Here is a 27,833-nt window from a genome sequence, read left to right as displayed (position 1 = left end):
GCCAGTGCTTGGGGCGGGGGCAGCGTGCGGAGCCCCCTGGCCGCCCCTACGCGTAGGAGCCGGAGAGGGGGAACATGCTGCCGCTGCCGGGAGGCGCGCAGAGCCAGGGCGGGCCGGGAGCCTGCGTTAGCCGGCCCGGCCAGCAGCACTGGCCGGAGCTGCCAGGGTCCCTTTTCGACCGGGCGTTCCCGTGGAAAACCGGACGCCTGGCAACCCTCCAACTTGTCCACCCCCCCCGCCCGGTTCAAAACACAGAATGCAAAGCAACATCATCCCAAATCTGCTGTTCAAAACCCTCGAAACCACCACGTCCCAGCCAGGCTCAGGCTCCGCGCGGCCTGGCCAGGGGCGGCCCCCGCCGGGGGCTCCGCGCCTGAGCTCGGCCCCGCGCCGGGGCGGGCAGCTGGGGCCCGGAGCGAACATGGCGCCGGGCGGCGCGGTCCTGGCAGCTCTGCGCAGGCGGCTTGAGCGGCGGCGGCTTCAGTCCGCCCGGCCCGGCCGCTTCCGCCCTCGCCCTGCCCGAGAGGAATTGACAACAAGGAAAACTTTATCGGTCGCTGGGCCGGGGCCGGCGGGACGATGGCGGTGAACTACGCGGCCGGGCTCTCCCCCTACTCGGACAAGGGCAAGTGCGGCCTCCCCGAGGTGCGAGCGAAGGAGCAGCGCCCCCCCCCCCCCGGGCCTCCCACTGCCCCCCGGGGTCCCCTCCGCCGCCAACGGGCCCTGCGCCCCCCCCCCACTACCCCCCAACGGGGCCCTGCGCTCCCCTCCCCCCCGGGGCGGTTCCTCTCCCCCCCAACGGAGCCCCTCCCCCCCACCGCCCCCCAACGGGGCCCTGCGCTTCCCCTCCTTACCACACACCCCACCCCGCCCCCCACCGGGGCCCTGCGCTCCCCTCCCCCCCCGGGGCGGTTCCTCTCCCCCCCAACGGAGCCCCTCCCCCCCACCGCCCCCCAACGGGGCCCTGCGCTTCCCCTCCTTACCACACACCCCACCCCGCCCCCCACCGGGGCCCTGCGCTCCCCTCCCCCCCGGGGCGGTTCCTCTCCCCCCCAACGGAGCCCCTCCCCCCCACCCCCCAACGGGGCCCTGCGCTCCCCTCCCCCCCGGACCGGTTCCTCTCCCCCCTAACGGAGCCCCTCCCCCCCACCGCCCCCCAACGGGGCCCTGCGCTCCCCTCCCTACCACACACCCCACCCCGCCCCCCACCGGGGCCCTGCGCTCCCTTCCCCTCCCTGGGGGCGCTCCCTCTCCCCCCCAACGGAGCCCCTCCCCCCCCACCGCCCCCCAACGGGGCCCTGCGCTCCCCTCCCCCCCGGACCGGTTCCTCTCCCCCCCAATGGAGCCCCTCCCTCCCACCGCCCCCCAACGGGCCCTGCGCTCCCCTCCCCTCCCCACCGCCCCCCAACGGGTCCTGCGCTTCCCCTCCCCCGGGGGGCTCCCTCTCCCCCCCAACGGAGCCCCTCCCCCCCACCCCCCAACGGGGCCCTGCACTCCATTCCCCTCCCTGGGGGCGCGCCCTCTCCCCCCCCAGCGGAGGCCCTCCCCCCCCCCCACCCCCCAATGGGCCCTGCTGGGCTCCCCTCCCCCCCCCCCCAACAGGGCCCTGCTGGGCTTGCCTCCCGCCCCTGGGGGCACTTCCCCTCCCCAGCCCCCAACGGGGCCCTGTTGGGCTCCCCTCCCCCCTGTGGGTGCTTCCCCTCACTTCCCCCCCCCATGGGGGTGCTTTCCCTCCCCTCGCTGACTCCTCACCTCACTGAAGCAGATTTGAGGTTTAAATCTGAACATCCTGAGGCCACGTACGGCTCCCAGTGCCAGGCCATGGGGTTTGGCAGCCAGCACTGGTTTATCCTCATGCCATGCTAATACACTTTTTTTTCCCTTCAGTCAACTTGTGATCTTGTACTCGGCGTGCTGTGCAGTTCAGCGTGGTGGCCTGGGTGCAATGGCTTATCCGCCTTTTGGTGTGCTGGCGTGGCGGGGATGCGTCTCTCTGGCTCTCCATTTCCATTTTCCTTTCCCCTCAGATTTTTGACCCGCCAGAGGAGCTGGAGAGGAAAGTGCGTGCGTTAGCAGACCTGATAAGGGGTTCTTCCAATGTAGTGTTTCACACAGGAGCCGGGATCAGTACAGCTTCCGGGATCCCTGACTTCAGGTAAAGGCACTGACTGAAGAAAGTCCAGGGAGCCTCTTTAAACTCCAACTCTACTTTGCTGTGACACTTTGTATAGTTCCACACTACTTACTGATTTGATCAGTTGGAGCTTCTTTGAGGGCAGGGGGGATGGCACAGCTTTTTATTTATTTATTTTTTATTTTTAAAGATGCTGGTATTTTTTGGTAATTTGGTAACTGACTGAAGAAATATCAGTAATCACTGGAGCAGTGTGGGCTAGTGGTCAGAGCGACGTGCTGAGTTAGAACTTGGGGGCTCTATTTCTGGCTTTGCCACTGACTCACCATAGGCAAGTCACTTTGCCTTTCAGTGCCTCAGTTTCCCCACCTGTGAAAACGTGTCTGAGTTTGGCAAAAGGTTAATGTTTATAAAGTGCTTGGAGATCCTTGGAGGACAGATGCTGTAGGAGTGCAAGTGTTATTTTGCTGGGTTAGTGATCGTATTTGTGGTATTTATAGTGAAAATATTTCATTAATGAGAAACGAGTAGTTGTCTTATGGCTCCATCCCTGGTACTTGGCCAGTTAGCCTGTGTGTTAAGTGCTGTAGGGAAAATAGTCCATTTCTTTAGTGCCTTATAACTTACTTTTGGAAAACTCCCTTTTTTCTAACCCTCTGATAAATGGAGGTGAGAGGTTTCCTCTCCTGTCTGTCTATAGTCTCTGCTCTAGTTCGCTCCCAAAGTCAAAAGCTTGCTATTTAGTGGCCAAAGTGGGCTGTGATGAGGCACTGAAGTCAGTGAGATGATTTTCCGAGGCTAGCACCCACACCTAACTTTCATCAACCCACGCAGTGAAAGTACTTGGTATCTGGTGTCCTCTTTTTATAGCTTATTTGTGCATGCTGGTTAATAGCGTAACAACAATATAGTATAACCCCAGTAATACTGAACTTCGGGGGTGGGAAATGAGGACGCTAGGTGAATGGAAATTAAAAGGTGAAACGCCTTCAAACTGCATGGAGACTATTTAAAAACGCCATAATAGAGGCTCAAACTAAATGTATAACCCAAATGAAAATGAGACAGTAAGAGGACTAAAAAAAATGCCACCGTGGCTAAACAGCAGAGTAAAAGAGGCAGTTAGAACGCAAACAGGCAGCCTTTAAAAACTGGAAGTCAGATCCTGCTGAGGAGAACAGAAAGGACCATAAACTCTGGCAAGTCAAGTGTAAATGTATAATTAGTCAGGCCAAGAAAGAATTTGAAGAGCAACTAGCAAAAGACACAAAAACCAACAGCGATTTTTTTTTTTAAGTACATCAGAAGCAGAAAGACTGCGAAACAAGCATGATGGAGGTGCTAAAGGCGCACTCAGGGAAGACAAGGTTGCTGCGGAGAAGCTAAATGAAGTTTTTGCATCGGTTTTCACTGCAGAGGATGAGCGGGAGATCCCCACACCCAAACTATTCTTTTTTGGCAACATATCTGAGGAATTGTCCCAGATTGAGGTGTCAGTAGAGGAGGTTTTGGAGCAAATTGATAAATTAAACAGTAGTAAGTCACTAGGACCAGATGAGATTCACCCAAGAGTTCTGAAGGAACTCAAATATAAAATTGCAGAACTACTAACTATGGTACGTAACCTATCACTTAAATCAGCCTCTGTGTGACATGGCTGGAGGGTAGTTAATGTAATGCTAATTTTTAAAACAGGCTCCAAAAGTGATCTTCGCAATTTCAGGCTGGTAAGCCTAACTTCAGTACCAGCCAAATTGGTTGAAACTACTATAAAGAGCAGAATTATCGGACACATAGATGAACACAATATGTTGGGGAAGAATCAACGTTGCTTTTGAAAAGGGAAATCATGCCTCACAAGGTTTTTAGAATTCTTTGTGGGTGTCAACCATGCGGACAAGGGCCATCCAGTCGATATAGTGTCCTTGGACTTTCAGAAAACCTTTGACATGGTCCCTCACCAAAGGCTCTTAAGCAAAATAGGCATTCATGAGATAAAAGGGAAGGTCCTCTCTTGGATCAGTAACTGATTAAAAGATAGGATACAAAAGGAATAAATTGTTTGTTTTCACAGTGGAGAGAGCTAGATAGTGGCGCCCCCCAGGGATCTGTATTGGGACCTGTGCTGTTCAACATATTCATAAATGATCTAGAAAAAAGAGTAAACAGCAAGGTGGCAAAATTTGCAGTTGATACAAAATTTCTCAAGATAGTTAAGTCCAAAGCTGACTGCAGAGAGTTAAAAAAGGGATCTCACAAAACTGGCTGTCTGGGTGACCAAATGGCCAGTGAAATTCAGTGGTGATAAATGCAAAGTAATGCACATTGGAAAACATAATACCAAGCATACATACATAATGATGGGATCTAAAGTTAACGGTTACCGCTCAAAAATGAGATCTTAGCGTCATCGTGGATAGTTCCCTCAAAACATCTGCTCAGTGTACCATGGCAGTCAAAAAGGTAATAGAATATTAGGAACTGTTAGGAAAGAGACAGATAATAAGACAGAAAATATCACAATGCCACTATATAAATTCAATGAAATTAATAGGCAGCAGGTTTAAAACAAACAAAAGGAAGTACTTCTTTAAATCACACACAGTCAACCTGTGGAACTTGTTGCCGGGGTTGTTGTGAAGGCCACAAGTATAACTGGGTTCAAAAAAAGAGCTAGATAAGTTCATAGAGGGTAGGTCAGTCAATAGCTATTAGCCAAAGGTGGTCAGAGACGCAACCCCATACTCCAGGAGTTCCTAAACGTCCAACTGCCAGAAGCTGGGAGTGGACGACATGGGATGGATCACTCGAAATTGCCCTGTTGTGCGTCTTCCCTCTGACATACCTAACACTGATCCCTGTCAGAGACCGTATACTGGATTAGATGGGCCATCTATAAGTCAGGGCTTTGCATCAGGTACATTTCCACCTCCACGAACATGATACAGTTCTGTGGTGACCTAGAATCCTACTTTCAACGTCTCCAACTCAAGGAATATTTCCAACACACCTCTGAACAGCATACTAACCCACAGAGACCTTCCTACCAACACTGCAAAAAGAAGGATTCTGCGTGGACTCCTCCTGAAGGTTGAAACAACAGACTGGACTTCTACATAGAGTGCTTCCGCCGACGTACACGGGCTGAACTTGTGGAAAAGCAGCATCACTTGCCCCATAAACTCAGCCGTGCAGAACACAGCGCCATCCACGGTCTCAGAAACAGCTCTGACATCATAATCAAAAAGGCTGACAAAGGAGGTGCTGTCGTCATCATGAATAGCTCGGAATAGGAACAAGAGGCTGCTAGGCAGCTCTCTAACACCACATTCTACAGGCCATTACCCTCTGGTCCCACTGAGAGTTACCAAAAGAAACTACACCATCTGCTCAAGAAACTCCCTGAAAAAGCACAAGAACAAATCTGCACAGACACACCCCGAGAAACCTGACCAGGGGTATTCTATCTGCTACCCAAAATCCATAAACCTGGAAATCCTGGATGCCCCATCATCTCAGGCATTGGTATGCTGACAGCAGGATTGTCTTGCTATGTAGACTCCCTCCTCAGGCCCTACGCTACCAGCACTCCCAGCTATCTTCGAGACACCACTGACTTCCTGAGGAAACTACAATCCATCGGTGATCTTCCAGAAAACACCATCCTGGCCACTATGGATGTAGAAGCCCTCTACACCAACATTCCACACAAAGATGGACTACAAGCCGTCAGGAACAGTATCCCCCATAATGTCACGGCAAACCTGGTGGCTGAACTTCGTGACTTTGTCCTCACCCACAACTATTTCACATTTGGGGACAATGTATACCTTCAAGTCAGCGGCACTGCTATGGATACCCTCATGGCCCCACAGTATGCCAACATTTTTATGGCTGACTTAGAACAACGCTTCCTCAGCTCTCATCCCCTAATGCCCCTACTCTACTTGTGCTACATTGATGACATCTTCATCATCTGGACCCATGGAAAAGAAGCCCTTGAGGAATTTCACCATGATTTCAACAATTTCCATCCCACCATCAACCTCAGCCTGGACCAGTCCACACAAGAGATCCACTTCCTGGACAGTACAGTGCTAATAAGCGATGGTCACATAAACAGCACCCAATACCGGAAACCTACTGACCTCTATAATGACCTACATGCCTCCAGCTTTCATCCAGACCACACCACACGATCCATTGTCTACAGCCAAGCTCTAAGATACAACCGCATTTGCTCCAACCCCTCAGACAGAGACAAACGCCTACAAGATCTCTATCAAGCGTTCTTACAACTACAATACCCACCTGCTGATGCGAAGAAACAGATTGACAGAGCCAGAAGAGTACCCAGAAGTCACCTACTACAGGACAGATACAACAGAGAAAGCAACAGAACGCCACTAACCGTCACCTTCAGCCCCCAAATAAAATCTCTCCAGTGCATCATCAGAGATCTATAACCTGTCCTGAAGGACAATGCCTCACTCTCACAGATTTTGGGAGACAGGCCTGTCCTTGCTTACAGACAGCCCTCCAACCTGAAACAAATACCAGCAACCACACAACAAAAACACTAACCCAGGAACCTATCCTTGCAACAAAACCTGTTGCCAACTCTGTCCACATATCTATTCAAGGGACACCATCATAGGACCTAATCACATCAGCCACACTATCAGAGGCTCATTCACCTGCACATCCACCAATGTGATATATGCCATCATGTGCCAGCAATGCCCCTCTGCCATGTACATTGGCCAAACCGGACAGTCTCTATGCAAAAGAATAAATGGACACAAATCAGACGTCGAGAATTATAACATTCAAAAACCAGTCAGAGAACATTTCAGCCTCCCTGGACACTCAATTACAGACCTAAAAGTCGCAATTATTCAACAAAAACCCTTCAAAAACAGACTCCAACGAGAAACAGCGGAACTGGAATTAATCTGCAAACTAGACACCATTAAATTAGGCTTGAATAAAGACTGGGAGTGGATGAGTCATTACCCTAACTAAAAACTATTTCCCCATGCTAATTTTTCCCCTACTGCTACTCACACCTTCCTGTCAACTGTTGAAAATGGGCCATCCTGATTATCACTACAAAAGTTTTTTTTCTCCTGCTGATAATAGCCTACCTTAATCAATTGGTCTCGTTAAGAGTTGGTATGGCAACCCCCATTTTTCATGTTCTGTGTGTGTGTGTGTGTATATATATTCCTACTGTATTTTCCAGTGCATGCATCTGATGAAGTGGGCTTTAGCCCATGAAAGCTTGTGCTCAAATAAATTGGTTAGTCTCTAAGGTGCCACAAGTCCTCCTCGTTCTGTCTGTTGATTCCTTCTGTTTTCTAGGCCCATCTGTTCCTCTGAAACAGCAGGTGGTGCTGTTTCTCTGCAGACCCATCTGAGCTGCCCCAGAAGCAGGGTATGCACATTCGCTGTCTGGGCAGTGCAATTCCTGTTATGCTTTTGGCTGCAAACTTTGTTTTTTGGCACAGTAAAATGTCCCATCATGCTTGTTCCTGGCTGGTAACTTTCACTTTCAGTAGTTGTGGCTTCTGTCAGCCTGTCTTGTTAGTGAGGGGATTCTGAGTCTAAACTGAATGGGGTTCCTCTGGAACATACTACTAAGTGGTAATATAATGGTGCCCAGAATCTCCTTGGTGGCTCCTCTGGACTGCGGACTTGTGCTTTTACTAGGAGGTACGAGAGTATTACTATCCATGTTCAAATATGGGGAAACTGAGGCACGGAAGTGAATTGACCTGCCCAAGGTCCCATGGTAGGTAACACGGTCTAGAACACACATTGGCCTGTGTTCCTTCTGAAGGGTGTAAAGGTTGGGGGGGAGGAGAGTGTTTTAAGGGGATGTAGCCAGGAGTAATAAGACACAAGCAGGCTCAGCATTTGATCATGGAAAGATCTCAGACTGTGGACTTCTCTCAGGGGAAGTAATGGAAGTGGCATTGCTCAATTCATTTAAGATTGGACAAAGCACTGGAGAATATTCCCTACAGTATAATCCTGCCCTGGACCTGACTTAATAGGTCTCTTCAGTTTCTTGATTTCTGATTTGTGTCCAGCTAACCACACTGTGCTCCCAGCCCCCAACACACACACGTTCCCCATTCAGTGACTCTGAGATACTCTTGAGGTTGAATCTAGAGGCCACTTAAAGGATAAGTGTATGTTACATGGCGGTAAATGAGGGGCAATTTGTGCACGGGCAGAGTCCTAGCAGGAAAATGAGTGGAGGGAAGATGAAGTGCATCTTTCTTTCTTACAGCCTCTTGTTAGCTGAACCTCCGGCTACAATCGACAGTCTCCTCAGCATTCAAGTTATATGTTAACTCCATGTGGTGTGCCTCATGTCACCACTGAGCAAGCCTCTGGATTTGGCCGAAATGAGACTGCTGTGGACTATGCCATTGGCTTCCCTTCCCATCTAGGCATCCCTCCTTCCTCGTTTGCAGAGATCATGCTCTTACTGATATGTCAGGCAGTGGTTCCTCCCCCAGCTGCTCCTAAATTAAGCCTCATGTCATTGCACCTCTATCATGCCCCGCGGTCCACAGGCAGCTTTGAGCGCTCCCCTGTCGGTTTTAGGCCCTTTGGGCCTTGCCCTATGTTGCATGCTCTCCTTCCAGTTCTGCCCGCTCTTCATGCCTGTACTTTCAGTATTGAATTTGATTTGGGTCAGTGCAGAAGTTATCATTCTCATTTCCATCTTGCTAGTTACTTTTTAATGTTAAAATGTTGCCCGCAGTAGCATTGAATTAAGCACCAAGTTTACAGCTATAGGGCCCAGCCATGTTCTTGTCACATCAAGGACAGAAATGCCATGGTATCAGGTCACCTTCATTTAGCAACTCACTTTGCTTTCTCCCCCTTAATTAGAGCTCACATGGTGTCTGCTGACTGCTGCTTAATGCCTGCTACTTCCAGTTATAACTTGATTTCTTTCCCTTCCTTGCCCCCCCCAAACAGGGGGCCCAATGGCGTATGGACCATGGAAGAGAGGGGATTGTCCCCCAAGTTTGACACTACCTTTGAGAATGCAAGGCCTTCCAAGACCCATATGGCACTGCTGGAGCTGCAGAGAGTCGGCATCTTGAAGTTCCTGGTCAGCCAAAACGTGGATGGCCTGCATGTGCGTTCTGGATTCCCACGGTACTGCACCTCCCCTTATCCATCTCGCGACCTGGCAGGGCCCAGATGCTTGTAACAGGCATCAAAGCTTGCCACGTTGTTGCTTTTTATCAAGTGCAGCTTTGCAGGAGTGTGTGTGTGGATGCTGCACAAATCTCTGCTAATGCTTGTAACAACAGAGGTGTTAATGCTTCAGTGCTCTCCAGAGATGAAAGCAATGCCTGGGGCCCGAACCCCTTCAGCTTTAGAAGCAACATGGCTTCTTAATCATGTTTGTACTAAAACAGCTGTTAGTCCCACTGCTATAGTGAGTGTGTGGTTGGGGGGGACTGCGGGATGCCTTTGGGGAAAATAAGCTTCATTGGATCTAAAGAGAGGGAGAGGCTGTGGGACGAGGACAGAGGCAGATCTAACAGCATCAGCACTATCGAATGCTCTTGTGGTAGTTCCATGGACCACCCTAAACCCAATTGTTGTTGCTATTTCTAAAGGCGGGGCCTTATTTTGTTTAAGGGGAATGACCTATATAGTTCCAGGACTCCTTCCCAAAGCTGTGCTGGGACTCGCTACAAATGGATTTGACCTACCCTACAAGATCTAGCACCCACTCGCTGTGTTAGAGGGCAGACATTGGCTCATGTAAAGCAGCTGGTATTGTTGGCCATGGGAAGCATCATGATTGGCTGTGTCTGTAAGGACTGAATTTGTGGGCAGGTTACATCAATGCGCTCTGCCATCACCTTCCCCTTGTGGGCTTATGGGGAGCTGTCATCTTAGCCTGCTAGTTCTACTCTGTGTGTGTCTGTAGGACCCTTTCAAGCGAAAATGGGAAAACTTCCGTTTGGTCACAAGCTGATTCTAAATTGTACTAATATTTACAGAGCACTGTTAGCGTGCAAGGAGCTGTACAGAAAGAATGTACAGAATTACATTGTGTCTGTAGGGAGGTGTCTTGGGATAGAGAGGGAATGAAAGTTCAGCTGATGGCTGCATAGCCTGCCTTACAAGAGCCGAATTTGCGTGCACATAGGAACAAAGTGCAACCACCCCTTAGAAGCAGGTGTGGCCTGCCAAGTCTAAAGATCCCAGCATGTGGTGTTCAGGATGGAATACTGCATGCTGGGATTTGTAGTCCATGTGGGCGGCATCTCTGTTCAAAAGGAGGATAACTGAGGGCTGCGTTGTAAAATTTCGTAGACCACATATTGGCTACCACACCTCTTAAGTTGGCATGTCTGTGCTTCTGCTTAGAGCCAGGTCAGCTTCCCTTTGCTAGTATGATGCTGACACAGATAATGTAATGCTTGTGACAAGTGCTGGATTGTTCGTCTTGGAGACCGAAGTCCCTTCTTGCAGATCAGATCCAGCAACCTTCCCCCAGGCCATCCTGTCCATGGGCCTCAGTGCTAATCTAGAGGGACCCATTGGAGAAAGGGGAATTTGGTCTCTGTAACCTAGTCAGACCTTGGCTTCTTTATGAAAACTGCCAACATGGGTGCAGTTTGTGGCCTGTTGTGAACACCTGTCCCTTGGAACTGGACTAAGAACATCAAACTCATTTCAAAAAGGCTAACTTGGCTGTCTTAACCCTTTCGCTGCTCTGTGCAAGTACAGCTTCTCAAGTGATTCACCTCCAAGTAGTGCATTTTGCAGTAGTTTTTGTTTTAGGTAAACTGGGTTTCATTAGGTAAGGTTAATAAACTCCATCCCTACTCCCTCTCTTCAGTGAGAGAACCTTTACTGGCGCCTGACAGGGTCTGGAGTGCCTTGAAATTATGCTTTCCCGCATAGATCTGTAACACTTTAGAAAGGGCACAAGGGGGAGATAGTCCTGGGTTTCAGGTTAATCTTCGTTTTAGCAGCACTGTGGTTTACTTGATTTGTTTGCTTCTCTTCCTGCATTCTCGTTATAATAAAGTCCAAAACCGCACGGCTGTGTGCCCCCACCTGCGAGCTGTGCACTTGATTGATGTGTGGATGCAGTCTCTCCAATCCCCCCATGTATGGCGGTAGAGACCGAGTTGCACTTAGTCAAGTAAAGCCCTCTTCAAAGACGTCCTCAAAGGAACCTGCCTTTCCATTAGCTCAGTCTGGAAAAGGCAGCTTCTTCCTTGGACAGAAACTTTAATCTACAATAAAAATACCCCAGACAGAACATTTCTAGCACTTCAAACAAATGGGTTATTTGCCTTGTGTGCTGGAGTGCCTGAATGAGACACGGCTGGTAGACGAGAATGCAATTTTAATTCAAGAAAGAAAATATAAAGGAAGGAGGTGGTGAGGCGGGTGTGTGAATGGGAACTTGCTTCCTTAGAGAAGGTGCAGCTTACAAATAGCATGACATGGTGTTAGCTAAAGAGCAAATCTAGCAGCTGTCTGGCTTGAGAAGATATTTACTTATGTTCTTGTCCCCTGAGGAAGCTCAGAGCTTAATTCTTTTTCTTAGCAATACAAATGGCCCTTTGACAAAGTCAGACCGGAGTGATTAGAAAAAAGACTGTTCTCTACAAATCTGATTAATTTTCTTTTGAATGTGGCAGAGCCAACTTCACACCTCAAGAACGTTCGAATGAGAGCTGTGACTATGGGCTATCCTACAGGTTCTCAAACTTCATTGCACCACGACCCCCTTCTGACAACAAAAATTGCTGCGCGACCTCAGGAGGGGGGACCGAAACCTGAGCCCATTTGAGGCCCGCCGCCCTGGGCGGGCAGGTGGGCAGGAGGGAGGGGGACAAAGCCAAAGCCCAATCCCCACCGCCCTAGGCAAGGGGGGCCAAAGTCCAAGGACTTCAGCCCCAGGCAGGTGGCCTGTAACCTGAGCCCCACCACCCAGGTCTGAAGCCCTTGGGCTTCAATTTTGGCCCCGGGCAGTGGGACTCGGGCTTCAGCAAGTCTAACACCAGCTCTGGTGACCCCATTAAAATGGGGTCGTGACCCACAGTTTGAGAACTACTGGGCTGTCCCATTTGGTCCCTCTGGTCTCTCTCTTTTTTTATTTTTTATTTTTATTTCTGTGGCCTAGTGCGTACACACACTTGCAGCAGTTAAATTGAAGGGGTGAGGGGTTTTTTTAGCTGGTTTAGTTTAACTGGTGCAGTTTCTGTGTTGGGAAGGCCTGTGTGTCACTCTCAAATACTGATATGAACACATGTTTGAAAGAAGATTTTTTATGAGAGAAATACTAGACTCTTATTTCCATCTATGAATGAAAAGTTCAACAGTTCTAAAATGATAAAAAGGAAGTGATTGAAACAATAGGAAAGCAACCGAACTGCCTAAAAAAGCCCAGAACAGAAGGGGAATACATTAAACCACTGGTTATTGAGGGGTGTGTGACTAGTGGGTGGTGGTAACTGTCTTTGCGTGTTAGGGAAATGTGTGAACCTGTGAACTGTTAGGGCTTATTGTTAGTCTCTAAGGTGCCACAAATACTCCTTTTCTTTTTGCGAATACGGACTAACACGGCTGCTACTCTGAAACCTGTTAGGGCTTGGTTTGCTAGAATCTAGATTATATGGACACAACTGATGATCGGGTCCTGTCCAAAGCAGGATGGCTCAACGTATTTTTAGGCTTCAGTACTGAATTTGGAAGGTGGCAGTTTCTCCTCAAAGCTAAAGGAAATGTCAAAGCTACTGACCAATATGGCAAAATGGTCACTAATTGTCAAATATCAATGTGTGAATTTCTGACAAAAAATGGGTAGATTGAAGGAAGTGGTAGAAAACAAGTGTCTGGAGTAGTGAAAATACACAATTCTGTCTAACTGACAATATTCACACTGCCAAGCGTTGATAAGTAGAAAGCATCTGCACTCATCTTGGAGTGCAGGAAATCCATTTTTTTCTTCAAGATCAAAGGTCATTGAATGAAATTTTGCTCACTGAAGCGGAAAAGCAAAACGTTGAGTCTGAGCCTGCACGTGAGATGCTTTTCTTGTCCCAGGGCTGGGCTTTCCAGCAGCTCTACATGAGTTTCATTCAGGAACAATCTCTGTTCATCCTTAACACCAAAAAATGGCAAAGATCAAACAGTGGCTATGCCATTAAAACAACTGAAAGGCAAAGACTTGACTTGATAAGAGTTGCAGCCTTCTCTTACTCTAATTTCACCATGTAGCAAAACCCGAGCAATTTGAAGAAAATATTGAAGCAGTTTGCCCTGGATATTCTTTTCCAGACAGACTTAAATGCCCAGGCCCACAGTTAAAATTGTAAGGGAAGAAACAAGAAAAACGACAGGAAGAACCAAAAGAATTAACCTTGCCATTAATGCAAGATGTTTGGTTTAACATGAGAAATGACCTGAACATAGCCAGATGCATCCATATGTTCTACTTAATAGTACTGCCTTTCATATGGGAACCACTCCTCCTCCTCAAAAGAATATTGTTTCCAAGTTGCTGAAGATACTATCTAAGAGTACAGAGAAAAGTATGACAGATGCCTTTGCCATTTATCCGGACAATGATGATTAAGTGGGGAAAAGGTGAGCTCTCTGGAGCAGTCATCCTAAACTACTTCTGTATGGGGGTTGAGCATTGTAACAGCTTGACTATACCCCCTCAGGGTAATAGTGTTATACCAATAAAATAGAAACCAGCAGGGTCTTATTAAAGGGAATAAGGCAAAATGCCACATTTATTGTGAATACAGAAAGAATCATAGTAAGCAGTTAGTTATAGCTATAACATTCCATTCAATTTCATATTTATTCACACATTCATTCATACACACACACAGGTTCTGCAAGGTTGTTATCATAGTTACCAGCCTTAGAGTTGCTCATGTCAAGCCACTGGCCAGGTGGCCTGGAAACAAGGAGGGAGCAGGGCCTTGTCAGATGCTCATCTGATGCTCCTGGAAGTTGGTTTGCAGAATCAGACCCCAAAGTTCTCAGTTTCTAGAGTCCATTTTTATAGGAATTTATTCCTTTGCCAGTCTATGGGAATTGTTTCGTCATGCTGTTGCTGAATCAATCAGCAGATGGCACATTCCTGATGGCTCCGTGCTGCCAGATGTTACCTTGTTCTTTGGTTCTCCCATCCTTGAGGCTGTTGAGTGGATTCCAGTCTGCCCTCCGGGGGTCCTCTGATTGTTTCCACTTGACACCTTCTTCGGCCGATCGACACTGGATTCTTAGGCTGGCACCTCCCTGATCATTCAGTTATTATCCACACCAAGCATCCATCCACATACATCCTCTATCTCTGTTTTAATCACAATTGTTAACAAAGCGAGATGAAGACAACAAAAGGGCGGGGAGTCTCCGGGTGCTGTTTCTGTTGTTACAGAGTATCGCTTTGAGTCTCTCTCGGTGTGAGTAGCTGTTGTTACAAAGCATTGCTTTGAGAACAGACTCTGTCTTAGGATGTACTAACGCAACTGGCAGCTTGCAAGTTTCACACAGAGAGGGAGAGAAATAGTAAAAACAAGAGACCAAAAACCAAGAGACCTCTTAATTAGTAATACCCCGGAATTTAAACGAGGGGGAATCAAACTCATTTGTGATTTTAATACAGAACTTCTTTAATATGATCCACCATAACCGTAGGAAAGGGGCGAGTCAATACTTGTTGTCTGGGACTCCAAGAGTGGAAGAGGAGAAGGCCCTTAAAGAAACAGTAGCCAAGGTTTTTCCCAAGTATTAACTATTCCCCTGGGACTGTCGTCCCCTCTCCCATCTGCACTGTGTCCGCTTTCAAAATCCCAGGAACCTTAAAGGGACACATCACAAAACAGATGTTGACTAATCTCTTTGTCCCTACTACTGTTAAGGGGACTGTCCCCCTGTTATAAGCTCATGTAAACCTCACTAAAGCCCTGATTCAGCAAAGCACTTAAGCCCGTTGACGTCAACGTGACTTAAGCATACACTTAAGTGCTTTGTTGAACTGGAGCCTAAGGGTGTACGTCGTGCTTGTCGAAGAATTATTGAAAGTCTACAGTCAGCCTCGTGGCTGCTGGCCCAGCTTCCAGCTGCTGACTGCCGAACTCAGGGAGGCTGTGTCTTTGCATCTGCATCCGGCGAGCAGATGTTGAAAGTTGTACTGAGCACAAGGGGAACTTTGATCAAAACAAATCATGCACTTTCCACAACAAAGGACTTTACAAAGAGGCACTGATCTTACAGAAGCAGTGGAAGGCGGTTTCCGAGGTACTTGGCAGATCAGGTTGCGCTACTCTCGCAGTCTCGGTGCAAATCTCTTGATGTAATTGACAGCGAAGAAGTGGAACGGCGCAAAGACAAAATAATCATGATTTTAAAAAAATCAGAGAAGCTCTGGACCCATTTCATTACTGATCTCAAATAAAAATCTCAGGTCAGGTCCAGAACAGGGGGAAGAAATCGGAAATGTGGTTGGTGTATGCAATCTGAAACTCCTCCTTCCTTCTCCTCTAGCATTTCACAGTGAAAATTGTACCTCTAGTGTGGGGTGTGATGCTGTGCCGCCGGGTGTTCCATCTAAATGGTGGCAGTATAATCACGGGAGAACAGTCCCGTTCAATTCCAAACTTTTTTTTTTAAATGCCTGCTTTTAGCATTAGTCAAGCGTGTCTCGGCACATTTGGGTTGGTTTGGGTGAAACTTCAGAGTGGACTAGGTGCTGAAAAAGCAAGCAGGTTGGTAAATGTGCATCATCTACATCAGAGGCCATGTAGCAAAGGGCCGGAGGCCTAACTAGTTAGATGCAGGATGGTCTAGTGCAGTGGCTCCCTGACTTCAGTGGCTCATGTGCCACCTTCTCGAAGAAAGGTGAAGTGAATGGCTGGAAAGTCAAGCTCAGGTAGCATGAGGGGGACAGGAGTCACCGCTTGGGAGCCCCTGTCTAGTGGATAGGGCACTGGACCGGCAGGCAGGAAACCAGGATTGCATTACTGGCTCTGCTAGTTGCCTGCTGTGACATTGGGGAAGTCACTTCCCCTCTCAATGCCTGTTTCCCCCTCTCATCCTTTGTCTTGTCTGTTTGGATGGTAAATGCTTGGGGCAGGGCCTCTCGCTGCATGCATACACAGTGCACGGGCTACTGTTAGTTGTATTCCGGTAGCAGCTAGAGTGGGAACGCTGTTGTGGTGTTTAACTTACAGAGCTGCTGGCTTTTCATTTGAACCTACTTAGACTGTGAGCTCCTTAGGACGAGGACAGTCTCTCTCTGTTCCGTTTGTGCACCACCTCGCGCAGTGGGGCCCTGATCTAGGACTTGGACTCCTACATGCTACCACAATACAAAAAACATACAGAAAAAGACCCATTATTCTTTATTAGGAGTCAATATACTAATAAAGGGAATCCCATCAGCTGCATTGGATTAGGCTTGTGGGTTTATTTGGTTTTGGGGAGCTGTGGGAAACTGGCAGCAAGGCTGAGGGCGCCAGCAGGAGATGGCACACAAGGAAATAACATGGCTCACCTTTAGGGTCACTCAGCCTATGGCGTTGCCATCACAGAAACCTTTGGGCCACATGGCCTGATCCCTTCCAGCACAGGAGTGTTTCATCTAGAACAACCCCTTTCACCGGAGTTAGACATTGTCAGAACCTTAACTAGAGACCGGGTGGGCCTGATGTATCCACGATGGCTGTAAATAAGAGTTTCTTGAGCAACCTGAGTCACCAAGGGGCAGTGTTGCCTCCGGGTTTCCGCTAACCTTTGCTGTTTCTTCTGCAGGGACAAGCTGGCCGAGCTGCACGGGAACATGTTTGTGGAAGAATGTGTGAAATGCAGCAAGTATGTCATCCCTGCCGGTCAAGACACACTCGTTTGTAAAAAGGCAGCGTGAGTGAGTCTCTCCACTGCCATGGTGCTGAGAAGCACTGTAGCCCTTGGGCGTGTCTCTGGGGTACAGATGGTCGCTGCAGTTCTGGATTCCCTTATATAACTGTTAGTTCTAGCATGAGTCAAGTGCGATCACTACATGAGCTTCTGGCAGATAAGCCCATGATGCAGAGAGCACAGGGCGTGCGCTATGAGCAAATCCTGAATAAACACCTAAATCTTGCCACTTAGTGGGAGAACACTAACTCCTGCCCCCATAGAAGATCCTCACAGCTCCTGTAATCTGTTCGTCATATTGGTCATGCCCAGTTTAAATATCAATGGTCTCTCCATGTAGCCAGGTCTTGTTTATACATGTTCGCCAAATATGAGTAAGAGGTCACAGCAGTCTGGATTTTGCCTTTTGATTCTAGGAAATACAAATCCTAAATTCTGAAATTATTGCTTTAAACTCCTTGAGCGGAAGAGTGCCATGGGTAGAACAATGGAGTAGGGACAAATTGATCCCTGGTGGTTCACTTCACTAGTTACACTGGGGATGGATTTGCCAATAATGTTCATCTCCAGCTTCTCTTAGCACCAAAAGGGCATGATTCTCAGTGTTTTTCTGCCTTTATATCTTCCTTCCCATTACTCAGTCGCATGGTCTAGAACAGGGGTGGGCAGACTTTTTGGCCCGAGGGCCAGATGTGGGTGGGGAAATTGCATGCAAGGCCACGAATGTAGGGCTGGGGCAGGGGGTTGGGGTGCGGGAGGGAGTGCGGGGTGCAGGAGGGGATGCGGAGTACGGGAGGGGGCTCAGGGCAGGGGGTTGGGGTGCAGGAGGGGGCTCAGGGCAGGGGTTGCAGGGTGCAGGAGGGGTTCTGGGTGCAGGCTCCGGCCCGGCACCGTTTACCTTTAGCGGCTCTGGCGTGGCAGCAGTGCGCACCGAGGCTAAGGCAGGCTCCCTGCCTGCCCTGGCCCCGTGCCGCTCCCAGAAGCGGCCAGCACCACGTCCCTGCGGCCCCAGGGGTGGGGCGAGGCAGAGGGCTCCGTGCACTACCCTTACCTGCGGGTACCTCCCCCGAAGCTCCCATTGGCCGCGGTTCCCCATTCCCGGCGGGTGCGTTCTAGCATCTTTCTTATCAGTGCACTTGCATGTTAACGGTTGTGAACAGACTCTTGTTTTGTCTCACACCCTGAATTGCGTCCTTTCTCATTGCATGTGAAGGCAGTACGTGCGGGACGCTGTCGTGGGCACCATGGGCCTCAAGCCGACCGGCAGGCTGTGCGACGTCTCCAAAGCAAGAGGGCTTCGTGCCTGCCGGTATGTATCCTGGAATGACAGCCTCGGGGGAAGGGAAGGGCAGAATTGCATCCTGCAGAAACGTACCAATTATGAAACTCCTGGACTCCACCATTTCCTGGATGTGTGTGTCTTTGGTTTTTACCACATGGCGCAGTCCGAGCGTACCTGGAGGGCTTCTCTAGGTACTCAAGGAAGGGCCAACGGCTCACATTTGCGTCTCTGTGTTAGGAGTGGGTGAGTTCCTACACTCAAACCCCTTCAGGTCAGGTTCAGTCTGTTAAACTCTCTCCTATGAAAAGCAGAGACTGTGCAGGAGATCTTCAAAGGTACAAATGGGAGCTTGGCACCCAATTCACATCGTCTGTCAATGGGAGTTGGGTACCTAGGTGCCCTTTGAAAATCTCCCCCTTCTGTTGCTCCCTGAATCCTGGCTACATGTGGGTCCGTTGCGGCTGAAGTGCACTGCATTGTGTGATTGCTGTGTTGAGAGGCGCATTCTCTCCCCTGTAGCAGTATGTTTGATTCCACTCTGTCCTGCTGCTGCTTGCATTAGGTATGTTAGCTTTGTTTTTAATTGTTTAGCTTTAAGGTGGAGATTCTTTGCAATGTGATTTTCATCGTAACCTGGGCTTAGGGCTGGAAAAGTGGCTCTGTGAAAATGGCGTCTGCAAATCTGCTCTTTGTGCATTTCAAATGCACTTGCCATCTTCAGTGACACGCTTCTTACTGCTGCTCGTTCCTGTTAACGGAATATAGGTCTGGGCAAGAGCGAATGGGCCTGATTCTCCACGCCTCTGCACCTCCTAGGGTCATTTACACCAGTGCAAACTGGGTGTAGGATACCACCGTTCTGACTTAGTAGCTCTTCACACCCAGTATGGACTGGTTTCAGTGACTGCACGTTGTCCAGAGCAACAGAAAGTCAATCTCATGGACTCCATTCCCGCTCACCCATCATCACAGAATTGTTAACAAAGTTCCAGTTGCAGAGCCACATTCTGACCTCAGTGCCGGGGGCTTCACAGGTGTAACTGACAGCAGAATCTGCCCCTCAGAATCTTGTTTGCTGAACCCAGCTTGACTCTCAGATCCCCTGCTGAACTTATGCAGGCAGGAGTTAGAACATCCATCTTACAGATGGAGCTAATTGGACATGGAAATCAAGAGCCTCTCCTCAGCAGCTCTGCGGTTGGGTCCCTGTCCCTGATCTGTCCCTTGTCTGAGAGCAAAGCTAACCCTGTTTCCTGTTGGATTTTTTTTTTTTCCCCAGAGGAAAGTTAATAGACACTGTTTTAGACTGGGAAGATTCTCTGCCTGATCGGGACCTGAGTCTAGCGGACGACGCCTGCAGGTATTGCTTTCCGCAGCACTGTGTTTTGACACCCTTTTGTTTAAAACCTAGTACTTCAATAAAACCACCTGATAACTCGTTCAGCATGAAACCTGTTGCTATGAGACCTCTCCAAGCTTCTTGCCATCTGCTGGGATGAATTAGGCTGTTCAGATACTTGGAATCTGACCTGCCATTCCCAGTTCAATGACCTTTTGTTCCAGGCTTTTAACCCTGGCTAATCCTTAAGAATGACTGTAGCTGGCCAGAATTATAAATCGCAAAGGAAGCGTGTTACTATTGGATTCCAAGAGTCAAAGGTGAATAAAGTGTATTGAGTGCATCCCCTAAGCAGATCCCCTTTTCCTCTTGAGACAGAGATTGTACCTGGCCTATCACCAAAAGGCTTTGCAGATAGTGGGGTAAATGAAACATTCAGAAACCAACAGCTTTTGCCAGCGAGGTGGTGGTTGGATGATCCCAGGTGCTTGTGGTATTCCCCAAGAGGGAAGGATATTTCCTGGGTCTCGTTCCTTATTATTGATCAAGCATCTTAAGAGGACGTAGCAATGTATATTAAGTGACTAGTGCCAAGTAAATAAGTCCCTGCCTCTCAGATCTTGCAGTATAAAGGGACAGGAGGAAATGAAAGGATAATCGTTGCTGCTGGGGCTGGGTGGATATTTACAAGACTTTCCAAGGCCTGGTTCATTATTATATATACTGACGTAGTGACCACATTGTGCTGGCTGCTGTACAAACACAGAAGAGAGAGAGTCCCTGCCCCCAAGTCTGTTGCACATCATTTGAAATGGGGTTTTGTTCCCTGGTTTCACAGGTTCCAATTCTGAACCTAAGTTGAGATGCAGTTTATTATAACACTTGTAACGTATGGCTTGTCAGAGGGGCAGTAAGACCAGTGTGTAGCATTCTGGCGGGAGTCTGGCCTTTTGTCTTCTTAGAGAAGGGGACTTTAGTCATTGAGACTGGCTCTGTTCCTTTTCATGGGTTCACTGTTTTATTTTCCACCTGCAGGAAAGCTGACCTGTCAGTCACTCTGGGGACCTCTCTTCAGATCAAACCCAGTGGCAATCTCCCCCTGCTCACGAAAAGGAAAGGAGGGAAGCTGGTCATAGTAAATCTGCAAGCAACGAAGCATGTGAGTTAAAATGCTTTGACCGGCGCCTTGAGCTCAGAGCTGCCCAGCTACAGTCTGACAGGCCTTGGTTTTATTCCAGCCGTAGCACCCAGCACTCGTGGGTGCTTGATTGAATCCTGCAAAAGTGGGTCAGTCCAGGAGCCAGGCGGCCCGCTTACAATGCCAGCTAGAAGAAATCAACCTAGTTTAGTAAGTAAACATGCTGGGTCCCCATTACCAAAGACCTTAGATCTGTGATTAAAAATAAACCTTCCGGTGGGATCAAAACCCCTCACGTATCCCCAGGTGAATTGGAATCCTGAGTGTTAATTAAGCCCCTGAGTTAAGTCCTTGCTGCGAGACTATAGAATTTGACCAGTTTTATTTATGTTCCGACCTCCTTCGAATACCCGAATCATTAGGATCCTGTTACATAACCAAGGCAGTGTGTTTCCAAGATCTGCAAAGTATATCAAGGTTAGAGGTGGAAAAAACCACTCGGGTCATCTAGTCCCTGTCCCAGGCAGTGCAGGAGTCTTCCCTACAGAACTTTTTCTGTAGTGATTGAACCAGTCTATTTCACATCTTGGCTGAAAGGCTCTACATTTCTAGCTGTCTTGAGAGTGATACTCACTGAGCACTTCACGGGGGCTGTGTTCCTGAAATCCGCACAGATCCCTGTCTCTTAAACTCCAGGAGGAATAATCCTGCCTCCTTACACCGCCAACTCACCCTTAGTTCTGCATCAAGATAATTGTAGGGCCAGTTTTGAAATCTGTCCCAAATGTTGCCTGGTCAGTGCGGAGCTGAGAGTTAATCCACGGTGTGATGCAAGTTGCTAGGCCTCGCCCAATTCACACGCGCACGCAGAGCCCTTGAAAACAAGAGCGAAATCGTTGAGGTCAGATCTCCCTTGAGAGAGTCCTCAAATTGCTTGGTGTTTGGAATTCCCCTGAGGCGAGTCAGCTTTGTCCTCCGCCTGTCCTAACGGGGAGAGAGCAGCTGCATACTAGGGGCCTGTGGCTGAATTTGGGGCTTCTCTAGTAAAAGGAGGTCACCAGCTCCTGTCATCTGGGCGACCAGAGAGCTGTTGGATGGTGATCCAGAGCTGGTGGATCCAGAGCTGGGCTGGATTGTGGCCTGTTGTAGAGCTGAAAGGCACCTGCCCTCTGGATGCACGTGTAAATGCTAGGGCTGGAGTGACATCAGCTTCCTGAGCTGGTTTCCTGTCTCTTGGCTCTAGGACCGGCAAGCCGACCTGCGCATCCATGGCTACGTGGATGAAGTCATGACAAGGCTGATGAAGCAGCTTGGTCTGGAGATCCCCGAGTGGACGGGGCCGATGGTGGTGGAGAGTTCTGAGCTTGTGAAGCCCGAACCAGCCCTAAAACTCGACCCGGATGCTCAGCGCCCAGCCAAGGAAGAGCCCTGCTCCCACCACAATGGCACGGCAGAGGGGGCTGATGGGACATGCCCGGGGCTCGGCACGGCACGCGAGGAGCACGGTGACCGTCTGAAACAGGAAAGTCCTGGCTCAGGCCGCAGCCCCGTAGCAGCCAAGAGAGTGAGAGTGGAGTCGCTGCTCACCTGACTTACTCACATCTTGGCAGTTGGTCGTTGGTCTTAGCAGCTAGCCTGGGCCGCTTTTCCTACCGTCCTTTTTATACCTTGAAATATCACCTCCCTTTTTGTAAGTATTAAATATACTTCAATGGTGTGTGTCTGTGCGGCTGCATCGCCAGTCATGGGTGAGCTGGTTTCCAGCTACCCAGCGGCGCTTATGGTGTAGGGGTCAGTTGCTGCTGCTCCGTCCATTGTGAGGGTGGCTGGCTGCTGACCCACACGCTGCCGTCTGCCTTGCTTGGGGAAGGACTGCAGAATTCCCTCGACCTCTCTGGCAGATCTGGCCTAAGGGCTACAAGGTCTGGCTCGGCGTTGTGGGAGGCGCAGCAGGAGCTAAAGGACTCGTCCTTGAGTAAGGGGAGCAGCGCTTAGCCAGGCGACAACACTGATGAGCTGAAGTCTGGATGGGTTCACGACCCCCAAATCCTGCGCTGCCCACGGCATGAGAACTGCAGCCTTGCCATAATCGGGAAGCGTGGGTATGTCGGTTGCACGTCTCCTGAGCCGTTCGCCTGAAGATCTCACGTTTACGCGTGCACGCTTCTTGCAGGAGGGGTGACGCTCATTTCCCATTTGACAGGTGGGCAAACGGAGATGCAGAGAAGTGAGGGTAAAATTTTGAAGACGTCCCATGGAAAGTCGGTGAGAGTCAGGCGCCGCTTTAGAAAATGGGACACAGGCTTTTAAGTCAACAGGCACTTTTTGAAAATGTTACCCTGTGAGACTTGCCCAGGGCTCCTCCATGCCAGTGGCAGAGCCTGGCTTGTCTCCCTCATTGTCCTTTCCCTACTAACCCTCCCTCCCTGCTGCGTGGCATTAAATCCAATCACTGACGTCAGTCGGTCAGATCAGATCAGGTCAGTGGAAGAGCCTGACTTGCATCCGTTTCTTTGGCTAAGTCTGCGTTCTAGCTGGCTGAGTGCCCTCACAGGTCTGCTCTGTGGGCCCCTGGGAACACTTGCAGTCGAGCTGCCTGTTACTCTTCTTGCCTTGCAGACTTACTAGCTGAGGTTCCTAGCAGCGAAAGGGCAGCTGCTGTCCAGCAGCAAGAGGAATTCAGCCAGACTCCATTTGGCATGGCTCTGTGTGATTGTTAATGTGCGCTACAAGCCGGGATGTCTCTTCTTTGAGTATGGCCTGGTAGCGGGATGCTGTCACCAGAGCGCAAGAGGGGCAGACGCCTTTGTTGACATAATGAGATGCAGCGATTGCCCTTTGAATGCAGCCTGGCCTCTGCTAAGGTAAACAGATGGTAATTGCAACTGGCTGATAAGAGACATGGCAGAGATTTGCTTTGTGGTCCGAGGGCCGCCTCCTTACATATGGTGTGATCATTTTTCTGATTGAAGGTGGGTTGTAGGGAACGCAAGCTGTGTGGTCCCAGCTGTCTCCACTCCCCTATTCAAGCCTGCCACTGGGGACTGAGTTTACTTGCAGCCATTTGTGTCTTAGTAGTAAAGAGAAATGGAAATGGTTGGGGGTGCAGGTGACTGGCTGCGGATAAATTCTCAGTATTTATATTCCTGCCAGTTTTCCAGTGCAGTCTGGATGTTAAACAGCCCAGGTGCGGATCTTCTGAGCCACTTGGGAGAGTCTGGGTTGGGATACAGAAACTTTCCTTGGAGCCAGTTTCCAGTCTCAGTCTCCTGGTCAGAATTTGAAAAGTCCTAGAACATGCTGTATCTACAACCTCCAGTATATCCCAAAAACACAGCAGTGGGTACTGTAGGAGTCGCCTCGAGATGCTGTATAAAAATACAGCTTGACAAAGACTGTATCTGTTGGACAAGACTTACACTTCAGGCCCTGGCCATTTGTCACGTAAAGATCTCATGGTACTTGGTGTAAGAGTTTGAGTTAACCCCAGTGACCTGACGTTCCTCTCTGGTAGTTATTCTGCCTACCCCATTTTTCCTGTGGTTTCTACGGGATAGTATGTTCTTCACTTCCTATCCTCAACTGCCGGGGGCATTCCTGTGCTCTGTTAAACTGCTGCTGGGATCCACCCCAGACATGGCTGCATTTCAGTAATCCCTACACTTGCACAGCCCTTTGCTTCTTACCAGGGATGATGTGACCCTTCACTGAAGTTTGTAAAGCAATCGGAGATCCTTGAGATGCAGCTTATTAGCTACAGCAAGGAAGCAGGCCATAAACCTGCAGCTAGACAGGGATGACTGTGGGACAGGACTCCTCAAAGTCTGGTGTACAATCTACATGAGGCCTCACAGGATTAAAACACAGCTCATGGTCACCCCTTTGCCTTGCAGCAACAGGTGGGGCTCTGCTATTAAGGGAGTTACAACGAATGTTGGGGCTGGGCTCGTTTGTTTTAATATTATGTAAATATACATGCAAACTAGGTGCAGTTCTTGGGACCCTGGCAAGTTACCTGTGTCCCCCCGTATGGCCAAAGTTTGGGCACCCATGCATCATGGGCACTCTTAGCTGGTGGCATCAGGCACCACCTTCAACAGGCACTGCAGCTGAGAGTTCCCTCCCTTGCTGATTTGATAGGGGATGGAGTTGCATAGAATACCCAGAACACCTGGAAGCTTGAAGGCTGCCCAGTTCCCAATCCCTAATTTTTTCCCATTGGATTTTAAAGCTGCTGCATATGGCCTTGTTCCAACACCCCTGCAAGGGCCGTCTGCCTGGGGATTGAATCTGGATCGAAAAGCAGGAGGCCCGTGTTAGCAGTTACCCGGGGGTTCTGGGATAATAGTTTGGAGATAGGAGGATGCTGAGCACCTTTGACTTCTGCTGCCTTCCATGAGAACTGGGTAAGCTCAGCGTGCCTCAGGCCTGGGTCCTGCGTTAATTGAAAGCCTCGGTGGTGCTGGATCGAGGAGCTGCTAGTTCTGGGCCCCAGTGGCTCTGAGTGATTTACAGCCGTGCTCTCCAGCAGAGCTCCCCTTTGGAGTGTCCTTGTGTTTGGGCAGGGAGCCCAAACGTCTGATGAGCCTCATTCAAAGTGACAGGATAACTCGCTGTCCCGGTCTCCTTGCTGTGATTCCCCTGCCCCTGCAATGCTTCCTTTTCCGCATGAGCAGCAAGGTACCGGCCACATGGGTAATCTGCCGCGATGCTCTGTGTTGAGGGCAGCGTGGCATGGGGCTTGTGGGTGAGTGTGTGTGTCCTGCTGTGGGTGTGAGTGCTCACTAGGGCTGAAAGGCCTATGGTGTTCAGTCTCCAGACAGGTCTCCTCTCTATCTGATCAGCTGGCTGGCTGCTCTACACAATCTGGGCTGGGGACTGATCCAAGGGAGGGTAAACCATTAGATTTTGCTGTCATGACACTACCCTTCTTTGAGTGTTGAGGGCTGCCTTCCTGGGTTCTCGCTATAATATGGGGCAGGACCACCAGCGAAGATCAGGATCCCCTTGGGCCAGGCACTGTACATACAGGGGAAGTGACTTCCTACCCTGAGCTACTGAAATCTAAACAGAGGAGACAAAGAGGGGTGGGAGGAGAAACAGCCACAGAGAGGGGAAGTGAGTTGCCCAGGTGACCTTTTTACCCTCTTTATTTTTTTAAATGGCACTTTAAATAGTGCAACATTCACCATGGAGAGGGAACCAGATAAAAGGACCCCACGTGTTTAGGGTTGAGCACCAGTGTAACAGACTAGGTACAAAAATAGAAAAGAAATCGGATTTGAGTTGAAAGAACAGGAAGAGAGTGCTATAAAAACCCACCCGCATGTCTGTGTAATGGATAGGGATATTGAAATGTATGTGTAATTGTAAATGAAAACCATGCCTGAACTAAAACCAGAAGCTGAGTTTTTCTCCCCAGTCTGTGGAAGTTTTTATTGCTTTGTTTCAGTAGCCTGTTGACTCCCTGAGAGGGAAAACTTAGCCTTTTCGACAGGCTTTGCCTAGTGAATCTCCGACTGTTGCAAAGAAAATGTGAAGCAAGTCTGACTCCTGCAGTAGTGTCTGCCTGAGTTTGCAGAGAGCCTGAAACAAGAGGCAACCCTGTGAATATCAGTGGGGGCTGAAGATGATCCCTTTAATGACAATTTTTAACTATTTCACTGCTCATTAAAGTATGTTAGAAGGGAGAGGAAGGATCATATAATGATTTACTCCAAATGATCAGAATTTGTTAATTTTTTTATTCCTGTGTGTGGGCAGCATGAAGGACTAGCTCTGGGTCTGCATATAGAAGATGTATAAAGTAAGATACTGGCTTTGAATGCCATGCAGGGGTTTCATTTTCCTAAATGACTTCCACGTGTTTCCTTTTCAGAGCCCTGGGAAAAGGTCAGTGCTCTCCCTACAGAACATGGCCCCCAATCGCTGGAGCACCTCACGGTCTTTAATGCGCTGTGCACCCCTGGGCAGCGAGGAAGGGCTGTCATCCCATTTTACAGATGGGAGGGGAGGCCCACAGAGAAAAAGTCCCAGATCCTTAAAGGAGTTTAGGCATCTAATGACCTTTGAGCACCTGGGGCTAAGTGACAATCCTGAGGTCAACCAGGAAGTCTGTGAGCAGGGAATTGTACCCAGGCTCCCATGTTACGCCCTAATCCTGGACAATCCTTTCTCTCTACCTAGGTCAGAGGTTCCCAAATTGTGGGGTGTTCCCTCCTAGGGGGGCGCGGAGGAATCTTCAGGGGAGGGGGAGATGGCAGGACCTGGGCCAGCTCCCATGGAGGGCGGGGAGGGAGTGCCATCCAGCCCCTCCTCCCGTGCTCTGCTTTGGTCCCACCTCCAGCCACCTACCTGGCCACACCCCAAGCCTCAACATGGCTCTGTTCCTGGCCTGGGGCCAAGGCTGGGGGCGGGCCGGGAGTGGAACCGCAGCTGGCCGCGACCCCGGCTGCTGGCTCCCGCCCCCAGCCGCTGCCCCTGGCCAAGACCCACCCCAGCGGCAGCCCCCTTCATCCTGTCCCCACACACACACACACACCCCGAGCAGCATCCCTGCTCCCAGCCCTAGGATGGAGGGGGGGCGCAGAAGGGTAAGGAGGGGCATGACCCTCAAAAGTTTGGGGACCACTGACCTAGCTCTTCTGCTCACCAGATGAGTCTGGGGCATCACACCCTTCTCCCGCAAAGGCTCCCCCCAGATCCTAATGTCCTTTTCCTGGCGGGGGAAGAGATGTCTAGAAAATGCACCCTAACGTTTTCATTGGCAGCTGGCAGGTGGCCCGTGTACGAAACCTTCTCTGGCATGTGTCCATCAAACTGCCCCTGGAAGTCTTGCCAGGTTCCTGGGAAATCCAGTTAAATCCCACAGTTCTCTGACTTTGGCTGCTCTTTGTGCTGTCTGAGATTGGGCTGTGGATTCCATCCTTCCTGGAGATGATCTCTGGGGGCCGGGGGGGGTACGTTATTAATCTTTCCCAGCGTGACATCTGAGAGCAATTAT

The 27,833-nt window shown here is 49.7% G+C and overlaps 1 protein-coding gene across 5 annotated transcripts; it reads left to right on the top strand.

Annotated features, from left to right (window-relative positions):
• The first annotated feature begins 383 nt into the window (after nt 1–383).
• On the top strand, nt 384–22,547 carry SIRT6 (sirtuin 6). 5 transcript variants are annotated; one of them, XM_037885704.2, is made up of 8 exons: nt 392–645; nt 2,028–2,155; nt 9,134–9,316; nt 16,967–17,074; nt 18,285–18,380; nt 19,633–19,713; nt 20,728–20,851; nt 22,074–22,547. In XM_037885704.2, the coding sequence occupies exons 1-8, from the start codon at nt 580–582 to the stop codon at nt 22,419–22,421; spliced, it is 1,134 nt and encodes a 377-aa protein (XP_037741632.1). In that variant the 5' UTR covers nt 392–579; the 3' UTR covers nt 22,422–22,547. The 5 variants fall into 5 exon arrangements, with proteins under 5 accessions (XP_043391771.1, XP_043391772.1, XP_037741632.1 ...); XM_037885705.2 differs by having other exon boundaries at nt 396–645; nt 16,967–17,026; XM_043535836.1 differs by lacking the exon at nt 9,134–9,316 and having other exon boundaries at nt 384–645.
• The last annotated feature ends 5,286 nt before the right edge of the window (nt 22,548–27,833 follow it).

This window comes from Chelonia mydas, chromosome 25 (assembly GCF_015237465.2).
Source record: "Chelonia mydas isolate rCheMyd1 chromosome 25, rCheMyd1.pri.v2, whole genome shotgun sequence".
NCBI classification, from domain to species: Eukaryota; Metazoa; Chordata; order Testudines; family Cheloniidae; genus Chelonia; species Chelonia mydas.
The sequence above is the reverse complement of the archived record's forward strand: the minus strand, read 5'-3'. Positions and strand labels throughout refer to the sequence as shown.